Here is an 11,040-nt window from a genome sequence, read left to right as displayed (position 1 = left end):
TGACCTTGCATGATGCTATAAAGTAGAGCTACCGATAGTTTATCTAAGGAGCTGTGGAGCACATAAAAACCTTTTTTTTTGTGCCACGTACAGCAGGCAGCCGCGACCCCCGTCGACAGTTTATGACCTGCCGGACACGGGGCCCGGCACCCTTGTACTGATGGGTGAAGAGAGACGCGAGAACGAGGGAGTCGGGGATGCGAAGCGAGGCGAGGCGAAGCGGTCGTTTGTTCGCACAGGGGCAGGGAAGTGCGCGTTCGACACGGAACGTTCGTCCGTTGGCGGTGGTGGCGGAACGACGCGTTTCGCGTCACTCGAGGAAAAACGCGCGAACGGTGACGACAGAGAGTGCGGATCATCGGTGTGTTCGAATCGAAACGAGTTGCGGTGGCGATTCGTGGGAGGAGAGGACACACGGTGCCCCTATATCCGTGATTACCAGCAAGACAGGAATAGGAACACTAGAGGAGCGGTAGTCGTTGGTAGTCGGGATCGACGCGACGGTGTCGTAATCAACTATACCGTTCATTGTCAGTGTGTACAGGGTCTCCGCGTAGACGGAGCGGCATACGCGGCAGCTGCCAACGTCGCCGCACGAAAACATTTGGCAAAGGATCGACGCGACGCGGCATTTTTGCAACCGAAACATCTCGAGCCGACTCGCTTTTTCTCGTCCCGTCTCGTCTAGTTTCGCGATCGGCGCGATCTCAACACCTTTCGAAAGCCTCTCGAACTTTGCCCGTCGCGTCGCCTCCGCCACCTTTTCGAACCTCGAGTCTGACATCGAAATTCGATTTGAAATTGTGCGCCCGACACCGGAATACGACCGAACGCTGTTACCCGCAGTACACCTCTGCCCAGATCGCAGGTTTGGCGTTCGCTTCGAGGATGGCGATCGAAGGACGTTTGCTAGGTAAGAAATTCATGCTTCCGCGCCTCTCGGTCCTCGAGTTCGATCGAAACCGGCGCGTTCTACGTCCGCGAGCCTCGCCGCCGCTGACTTCGTTCACGATCGGAGTGCAAAAAATGTAAATTTCAATTAATCGGCTCGCGATGGTCCATAGTTCATATCGCAGCGCGGTCTAACCAGCACGTCGACGCGTATAAATAGCAACCGGAAACGGTATCGTTCAAGTTCTCGGCGAAGGTCGTTGCATCGAATTTTCATAGGCGGACCAGCGTCGCTCGTCATTTGTCTTCTGACGCTTGTCCCGCGTGTTGTGCTCCGCGCGCGCGCGCGCCAGAAAATCTGATTCGCCGCGCGCGAACCCGTGTAGAACGTTCCCTGTCGATTTCGACGGGACCCTACGAAAACGTATGAGATGATTACTCGAACGTAACTCGAATGATCGGTATCGAGGTCACGAGGGACCCGTTGATTCGTTGATTCGCTGAAACGTTTGCGGCGTGGACGAACGAGCCGCATAAATATGCATCGTGGGATCGCGGAACGACGCGCGAACTCCACCACCCCGTCTCGCGATATCGATGCTGATATTTACAACCATGCGAATCGCTTCGTGTGTACAGGCGCGCGTGTTGTACACGATATCGTTGTTTGATCGAAGGTGAAAGTCGTTTCTATTTATCGAACGAAAAGATCGAAACGAATCGAGACTGATGGGTCTAGCCGCGCCGTTACGAGAGGAAAAGTGATTCTACGAATTGCTTCTCATTACGCTTAATTAATCGATCGATCAAGCACGGTGCACCGCGTCCTTCTGCGAGCGCATACGAAATTGCGTTGCAGGGAATTGAATCGCGATCTTTTATCAAACGGCGACGTGGAATCGTAGTCGGCGATACATATCAAGACTTACGTAAAAACGATCGGTCGCGCACGCAATCACAGCGATACAGGTGCGTGCGAAACGCCCCGACGAATCAAGGAGCGCCGCTGTTATGCCAGTTTCATTACTTTCAGATTGGCTGACATGTAGACAAGTGCTGAACATTATGGTGATCCTGGGCTTCATGCTGAATTATATGCTACGCGTGAACCTGACGATCGCCATCGTGTCGATGGTGATTCCCGACCATAATCGCACGTCCCACAGCAGCGTCAACGAAGGAATCATGATAACGTCGAATAATACTTTCTCTATCTCGGCCACGTCCACGCACAGTCATGTATGTTCGACGATCCCTTTGGTCTAACGATTATTACGTTATCGAACGTCGCGTCATATAAAATTGTTTATTATGCGCATCAAAATGAGCGAGACACCTGAGCCGATGCTTGTATTGTGACGTAGGAGGAAATCGAACAGACTAGGTATCCCTGGAACGAGTACGAGGTTAATCTGATTCTGGGAAGCTTCTTCTGGGGCTACATCTGCACGGAGCTACCGGGCGGCAGGCTTGCGGAAACTCTGGGCGCGAAGAGAGTTTTCGGATACAGCATGCTCGTCTCCAGCGCCATAACGCTGCTGACGCCGGCGTGCGCGACGTACGGTTACATCGCGCTAGCCGTTCTCAGATCGGTCCTTGGATTCTTGTTGGTGCGTATCCAATTCTAGATGCGGAAACTTCACCGGTAATACGGGTTTTTCACTCTCCAAATTCACCTTTTTGCAAATTTGACTAGCAAAAAGGTGAATTCGGAGTGCAAAATCTATAACGATTCGATTGGAACGCGTAGGGTGCTACTTGGCCTGCCATCCAACCGATGACCGCCCGATGGATCCCGCCGACGGAACGCAGCAAGTTCGTCTCCAACATGATGGGTACGGTGTAGTACAACTACTTATGAAGCTACAGAAATCATGTCCTTCTTAGCGCCCAAAACTTTCATCGTTCGTTACACATCGTTCATTTCATTACATTACACAACTTTTATCATTCTCACTCAATATGTTGGTCAAAGTCCCATAAAAAGTAATGGAAAATAAAGATGTTTTGTTATTGGATTAGTTAGTTTACAATTATCGGCGTTTGATGCCTCTCGAGCTTCGACACGGCCACAAAAAAAATAGCATCCCTTCACGATCTTTACTATCACAGTACAGAACCGAGAATCGGCTTAGATCGCGGGATTACTGTACGGGATATATAAAAAACAATGATCATCCGTCGTAGGGGTGAATCTACACCTCTGCAACGATGGACAGTTGTAAGAGAAACTTGCCACAAAATTTGATTGTATAGTCCACACGACCGTGTCGATGAAACAGACCATGAAGGTGTAGATTCACCCCTAGAACCGATGGCCATTACTTTTTATTTATACACCCTTGTCCACGGTACGGTTGGTTTCAGCGTCGTCGCTCGGCGCGGCGATCACTATGCCGATCTGCGGGTTCCTGATCGCTTCCCTGGGATGGCAGTCGGTTTTCTACGTGACCGGCGTTATCGGCCTCGTGTGGAGCGTAGCCTGGTTCCTTCTGATCTTCGATTCTCCAGCTCAACATCCGAGAATCTCCACCGAGGAACGCCAATATATCGAGGACGCCATTGGTCCCAGCGCCGTCACAAAGGTGAGAAAGAAGAAAGCGGTATTTTCCAATATCGATCGTTCGAATCGATTTTCAGGGCCTGCCCGTTCCATGGAAGTCGATTTTCTTCTCGGTTCCTGTCTGGGCCATCGTGATCACACACGGATGCAGCGTGTTCGGCTATTTCACCATTGTTAACCAGCTACCGACCTACATGAAGTATATCTTGAACTTTAACATCAAAGAGGTTGGTGGTGCTACAATTTTTCTGTTCGTTCACCGAAGACGAAATTTCGAGGGCTCTTCTTGTTCGCAGAACGGGCTACTCTCTTCGTTACCGTACCTGGGTAAATACCTGTTCGCCGTGGCCATGTCCTCGTTGGCCGATCAGCTGCTCAAGAAGAAGAAGCTGTCGGTAACGGCGATCCGCAAGATCTTCACCAGCTTCGGTGAGCAAAGATCCGTGCTCTTCTCCGAGTATTACAAAATACACGGAGTATAATCGCACAGAGGCACGTGTGTGCTGAACCGTCAATTTTGCATGAATTTTAATCCCTTCCGGTTTTTGCGCCGATACAATAGTTAGTTATTTTACTGATTTGCAATCATTAATAATGCAAAGATTTTGTAGTTATATAATGCTCTAGCAAGTTCCCAGATAAAAGAGAGAAAACATGTTAGACCGCAATGAGTTAGAGCCCATTCAAACACGGCGGAAATCGCGCGGATCTTATTTATGTACATTAGTACAGGAATATATATGTATAGTGGAACGGCGATGTGAGCGTAGCGTTGACGAGAGCGGTACGGTGATTTTTGTTTCTAAGTGCATCGCTATTCTCTCTTCACCGCTCCAGTATGAACAGTCGCATTTAATTATACATTGGTTTGATTTTGCGCGATTTTTGTTTTTGATTGTTTGATCGCGCGGATGCGTGTGAACGACTCCATATACGCTAATGTAAATAAGGTCCGTGTGGTCTGAACGGGCCCTAAAAGTTAACGCTGACGACTAGACTGCGGATCTTCATGCAAAATAAAAATATTCTGCATCGATTGTAGGAAGCAGGAATGAAATAAAAATTGATTTCATCCTCTAATGACTTTGTTACGTTAAGAACAACATTGCAATATTTTGGAATGTTTCTAACCTATTACAGTTTTATATTTCACTTAATTAATTTCTGCATAAATGCATAAATAAAAATTCTTGCGATTTGCAGCCGTGGTCAGCCCCGGACTGTTGATGCTCGTGTTGGGTTTCGCCGGACGCGATGCAACCGCGTCGGTCGCGATCTTCACGATCGCGTTGACGATCAACGGTGCCGTGACAGCCGGCTATCTGGGCAACGGTTTGGACATCGCACCAAACTTCTCCGGAACGATCTTCGGCATCGCGAACACTCTGAGCTCTCTGGGTGGCTATCTGAGCAGCTACATGGTCGGCTCGATAACATACCAGAATCAGACGTTCGCCCAATGGAGGATCATCTTTTGGATCCTGGCGTCAACATACTGCTTCGGAGCTCTCGTGTTCGCGCTCTTCGGCAGCGGAGAGCTACAGAAATGGAACAATCCTAGAGGGTCAATGGCAAACGAAGTGAAAGCCGGGACGAGCCTGGACGATCCCAAAGAAACTCTGCCGCTCAAGACCAAATCGATTTCTTAACGACAATTATTCGTATTTAGGATTACAATTACTTAGCGATGATCGTCGTCGAGGCGACGTAATTAAGACTGTCAATATCGACTCTATCTTTTTCTTATCTATACCGAATCGCTGGCTATGAGCTACGAACTCATTCCTTTACGGACATGGACACCGCGCGTTGCTCCCGAGAGCAATTCGGACCAAATAGCGCACGCTATGTTACTCGACACGCTTTCAATGTATGTACCTTTCTACGATGTAGGACAATCTCGAACTTTGAGTACTCGAATAAAGCAAGTAAGAATAGAAACGTTGGAATCAAAGCTTTTCTTCTTCGTTTTATCCTGCATGTATGTACGCGTTCGAGGGGATGGAAATGACCGTGACCTAATCGATTAATTGATATTGTTGGCATATTCGGAATAGAGGTGGTTAGGATATTGCTGGACAGACAAGGTTTATCCGGGATTAGGTTTCGGATACAAAGGTGTGACGGATCAACGGTATAATTTTGACGTTCGAATATGTTTTTTTAAATTCACACGTGTACTCTAGGTTCCGTGGTTCTACTTCAAACAGACGTCCAGGCGTTATCGCCGTATCTCGGGCGTCCAGGGGATGCTCTGTCCTGTCTAGTTCAAAAGGCGACCAGGTATTTTCGCCGTACTCTTCTGCCGGAGCTGAATTTGCTAACCAAAAGCAGCCGTTGGTCTTTTACCCCGTCCTCTCTCTCTCGGATTAACAAAAAGGGCTGCGGCCTCTGCGAGCCCGCAATTTATACAATTATCACCAACCGGGTTCCCCTCGCGTCGCTGCCTCGCGTGGCCGTCTACGATCTGCTTCGAGAGGTTTCGAGAAGCTTGTAACTCCTCGTTTTATTTTATTTTCTCCTTCTTGAATTTCCTACGCATGCTACAATATCCAATTAAAATGTAAGAAACAACAATACACCGTTTCGTCTATGTTCCTGTATCTACGTTTGTTTCCGAAATCTTTTCTGCTCGGCCATCCTGCGATCTGTGTGCCGTCGGACAGAGAAGCTTCACAGGTTGCAGGTTGCAAGGGTAAAGCGCCGCGACGAGGTGAGACGCAGGTGAGAAGCGACGCTGTGGACGCAATGGATCATGGATCGGCGACCAAACGACGCGCGTCGCGATGGCCGGCGCTGAGACGCCGTGCGTTGCGATGATGTTCGGCGTGACGCGTGGCGCTGCGGCGCTACACCGACCTACTAGGATACCAGCTTCGACGAGAGGTCAACGCCAATACGGCTTTTCAAGCTGTTTACCCTTCCCTCTCTTTCCCATCGTCTCTTCATTGTCCATCTCTTGCTTGTCACCTGTGGAAGACGACGACTGGAGCTCGCCGGAAAGGAACAGTTTGCATCGAGACGCCAGTGGAATTTGATCGCGAAATGTCAATTTTGACGAATCATTTAGCTTAATGCGTCTGCCCCTGTGTGTACTCTTTGCATTCGTCGCGTGGACCCTTTATTCAGGAAATATGTCCGCTTTATTTCAACCTCTCTTATCGCTAGACTGCGGGTTTTATGCGTTTATGACAAATATGGGTACGTACCATTTCAAACAGTGGACATATCAAAGAGATTCAAGGGCATCAAGGGTATTAGTTTCAACGTAATAAAATGATTCAGAGAAGACAGCAATTTTTAATTGGGTCCTGTCTCTTGGAATCAATACGAAAACTTCTTATTCAAGTTATCTCTAGACTGCGGATTTCATGCATGTACGATAAAAATGAGGAGCTGTAATTTGAAAGAATAGAAGTAATTATTTCCAATATTATAGTAAAACGACTGTTACGTATGCGGACGCGACAGTGGATGACTCTTGACCCTTCCGGAGATGTGTGTCGAAACAAAGGCCCTATTCAAGGGCTTGCCTGGGATCGATAATGATTAGGGCGCTTGCAGGCGATGCAGCGAGATAAACATATACAGTAATTCTAGGAACTCAGTTTTAATCGGAAGTAGCACGTGGACCCCACCATCGTTTACGCCCGATCTTGGGTACTAATAAGAGCATGGATCCCTCCTATTACATAGTTCGATTGATTCAAGTGAACACGCGCAGTACGTATCGTTCCACGACGAAAGTCATTTCGAGCAAGATCGGGTGTTAAAGTCCTTGTCGAGCACTCTGTAGTAGATAAAACTAAGAACTTTAGTCCGCAAAACCGCGACACATTAGAATACGAGCACAGTGGATCCGTTTTCGTCCGATTTGGCCGACGTCCGACGCATCTGTCTCTTTTTTGGAACGAAAAAGAGAACGTCGGACGTCGTCGGCCGAATCGGACGAAAACGGATCCACTGTGCTCGTACCCTTACACTAACCATTTTATCACGCATTTATAATCAAGAATATATTATTACTATTAATCAATTCGCAGTTCATTTCCATTAAGTACATTCCATTTCGATTTTCTAGTAGCTAGTATCCTATGACGATACACTTTTAACGCTCAAGGTGTATCTATTCAAATCAATAAGCTACGAGACAGCGTACGTAAATATTTTGCAACAGAATTTACAAGCTTCAATAATAAAAATGAACATTCACGGTGATTATATCTTCCAGCAAGATAACCACCCCAAACAAACTAGCGACGAAATATTTCAGTGAAAATGATATTCAATTGTTAAGTGACCACCTCGAAGCCTCAAAGTCCCGATTCGAACTTAATTGATCACCTGTGGCATCACTTACAATTAGATCGAAGTGTAAGTGAGAAATTTCGGATGAATAAATCAGTTTTTAAACAAGCATAACTGAGTGCTTGGAATAGTATTGACGAAAATATTATAAATAAATTGTTTGAAAGTATGCCTAGAAAACTTGAAGAGGTCATAAGAAACAAAGGGTATCAAACTTCATACTAATTATGTCGTTTTATTGTTAAGAATACACTCAATTACGAATTTTCAATGCTGCCACATACTTTCCGCAATCGATAAAAAAGTTACTTAATTTTTTCTACCATCACTTTATGTCATCTTTGGTGCTACACACACCAGTTCGTACTATATTAAATAGCATACATAATATATATATTTCCGATTAATTCGTAAATGATTAATTTAAAATAGAAAATATGCATTTTTGAGACGTGTCAATATATGTATTTTCCGCGGCGACCGTAGCTCCAGTTTATCGCAACGAAGCCAGAGAGAACTTTTACATATTTCGCATCCTGTCCCAGAATATTTCGTTCCCACTTCTGCTCCTACGAAAAGAGAACGCGGTCGTGTTTGTCGCGTCGAGGAGAAAGCGGAGACAAGAATGAATCGGCGCAGCGGACAGGACAACCACGCGAGGGGTAGCTAAATCGCGTTACGTCCTCGTCGGTGGATGTTGCGTGCGCGCGGGACATTCAGAGAACATGAGACGAAAGGAGGCGTCCGATTCGAGAAGGTGGGAGTTCGCAGCTGATGACGACCGAGGCTTCGGTAACTGAGGAAAGAGGAGGAAACAGAAGGAAAGAGGAGGAAAGCGCGATCAGACGTCGTGCTCGGTCGTAAAGGGTGCACGGCATCTGGGAATTGGGGGAATTGGGAATCGGGAATGCGAGGAATTCGCGGACTGTAGCACCGAATTCAATCGCTATGTCGATGCGAGCAGGGGAGCAAGAGAGAAATGGAGGTGAGGCGGGCTCGATTTTACCGCGCGGGACCGCCCGCTCGATAAACCATCTACCAAGGACGCACGCGATCGAGTTGGTAAACGCTCGGAGTCTCTGGCTCCTGCTGTCCGATACTCTCCTGCTGTGCCGTGATTAACTAAGGTTTAATCAGCTTTACAAGCTAAACTTCTTTTGTCAACATGCACATGCATGATAATCCGCGGCTATCGTGTCACGCTGCCCGACGCTAGAAAACAGTCGAACGCGTCGAAATATCGCTCAGCCCGCGATAATGCCGCCTTGCCGCCGCCCCGGTGCCGTCGCGTCCTGTCGAGGGAACACCTTGTCGTTTCTAGTTCCCTACCTTTTCCGCAGAACATCGCTTCGACGTTCGCGGTATCTCCGCTTGGAATCCTCCTCGCCTACCATCCGGCCATCATGCTGCCCTGGTCGATTCGATCGCGGCGCGTTGGTTCGAACGCGCGCAGAACGCTCGCGAGCTCTTAAAGAAAGCGGGGGCGTGCGACTAGAAGCAACCTCCGCGACAGGGTCGATTCGAGAAAACGTGTAACATAGTCTCTCGAGTAAGCACTCGACCCGCCCACTCGGTCTTCGAGCGTGCAAGAATCGGAAAGCTATCTCTTCGACAGAAGATTTTTTTCAAAATCGCAAAGTCCCAAAGTACATAATTTACTTGATCGAAACACGCACGCTTGAAATGTCCATTAAAATCTCAGACAATGGATTGTTATTGTAAGCGTTCTTTCTTCGCTTTGAAAAACAAATTAACACTTTTCTATAGCCATTCAAAGATCGGAAATAATATTATAAATATGAAGGATTATGTTGTATACTGTATACCGACGTCATTTCATTCTACATCTTCTTGTTTTTTACCAAAAATACCATACAAACTCATGATTTCATCCTCGACTCATCCTCAAACTCGGATAAATTGTGCAATTCTGCGTAAAAAAGTATTATACAAACTGGGACTTAAATGAATAATTACTGAGATATTTTTTAAAGTGCTGTCCATGCACTTGCGTGATCGAATTATTTATTAGTGAGCGAAGAACTTCTTCGTTTTTGACAGGTTTGATGAGAGGAGAACGTTGCTCGCCACCGGAAGCGGACTACTCTGGTCGCGTCCGATCCGAGCGGAAGAAAGGGACGCGCTACCCGTGGGTCGTCGAGGATTTCGCGCGAGCGATTATCGCGAAACGAGAGATCGCGTTGTTCCCTGGGAAGGGGGGCCATCAGCGTACGGTTCGCTCGCTCGGCCGGCAGAGAACGATAGAACGGTTCGCGTGACGATGACGAGTGCCCGCGGGGGCGTTCGTTCTATCATCCTCTCTCGAGTTCCCCGAATCGCGTGCACCGTGCAAAGACGAACGGACAAGGATGGGAGACGAGAAGCGGAGAGGCGGGCCAGGAACTCCGTGCGACTCGGAAACCCGTAGCCGCTCGCCTACGACGACCGACGCCAGGGAGCCAGGGAGCTTCGAGTTGGAGCAGCGGCGGTAGTCGCTCTACCACGCTGATTCGAGGCCCATGGTGCCCGTAGAACCGTAGAACCATGGACCGAGCTTGTACGGCGAAGCATGTACCTTAAACGTGGGCGGATCGGCTGACCAGCCGCCCCGGGTGTTTCTCACCCGCATACCTCGCATACGTGCCGCTCATCTTCCCCCGATCGTCTTCTCTTTTGGTCTCCGCCTTCCGATCCCGGTCTCCGATCCCGGTCTCGATCCCCGGGACCAGGATAGGCATCGAGACCGGGATCGAGTACAAACCTTAACACCATCTTTGCCACCAATTCGCTACCGTCTGCGGCGTCTACCCGCGTTCCCTTCCAATCCGCGTCGTCCGTTGATCGTTTTCTCGTTCTCGCAGCTCCTCGCTTCTTCGCATCTTTTTGCATATCTTGGTTTACCCGCGGCTACCGCTTCGGCTACTTCGCTTACACGTTTCTCGTCTCCCTCTCTCTCTCTCTTTCTTCTCGTTTTGCCGCACTGCAAATGATATTGGGTCCTGAAACGCTGCTGCTGGTCGAGACGTTACGTGGGGTGAGAGGAAACTCGGTTCGCTCCACCTGTCCTCGGCACCGATGCTCTCCACTCGCGGATCACCTACTGGCAACCGGTACGAGTTTATTTGCTTTTTATTCAACCCTATATATTAACCCTAAAAATGACAGTGGGAACGTCTGAATCTTGCGCGATGTCAGACTTCGATTTCATTTCATGCGTCCTGTTTCTTTACGACGTGTTTTCATGAAAATAGTTTTCTTATCGGGCTATTCCACGCAAA

General features: G+C 48.2%; 1 protein-coding gene across 1 annotated transcript; it reads left to right on the top strand.

Moving 5' to 3' along the window:
- Positions 1-24: 24 nt before the first annotated feature.
- LOC143213240 (sialin) lies at positions 25-5,395 on the top strand. The gene is made up of 8 exons (XM_076432934.1): positions 25-913; positions 1,925-2,130; positions 2,256-2,501; positions 2,642-2,726; positions 3,259-3,476; positions 3,532-3,681; positions 3,751-3,883; positions 4,658-5,395. The coding sequence occupies exons 1-8, from the start codon at positions 889-891 to the stop codon at positions 5,101-5,103; spliced, it is 1,509 nt and encodes a 502-aa protein (XP_076289049.1). The 5' UTR covers positions 25-888; the 3' UTR covers positions 5,104-5,395.
- The last annotated feature ends 5,645 nt before the right edge of the window (positions 5,396-11,040 follow it).

The sequence above is a fragment of the Lasioglossum baleicum genome, chromosome 1 (assembly GCF_051020765.1).
Source record: "Lasioglossum baleicum chromosome 1, iyLasBale1, whole genome shotgun sequence".
In the NCBI taxonomy this organism is placed as follows: domain Eukaryota; kingdom Metazoa; phylum Arthropoda; class Insecta; order Hymenoptera; family Halictidae; genus Lasioglossum; species Lasioglossum baleicum.
The sequence above is the reverse complement of the archived record's forward strand: the minus strand, read 5'-3'. Positions and strand labels throughout refer to the sequence as shown.

Excerpts from the sequence above, each read along its gene's own strand:
- LOC143213240 (XM_076432934.1), top strand. The coding sequence starts at position 889 with ATGGCGATCGAAGGACGTTTGCTAG. Across the intron at positions 914-1,924 it reads GATCGAAGGACGTTTGCTAG|ATTGGCTGACATGTAGACAA; the intron begins GTAAGAAATTCA and ends CATTACTTTCAG. Across the intron at positions 2,131-2,255 it reads CCACGTCCACGCACAGTCAT|GAGGAAATCGAACAGACTAG; the intron begins GTATGTTCGACG and ends ATTGTGACGTAG.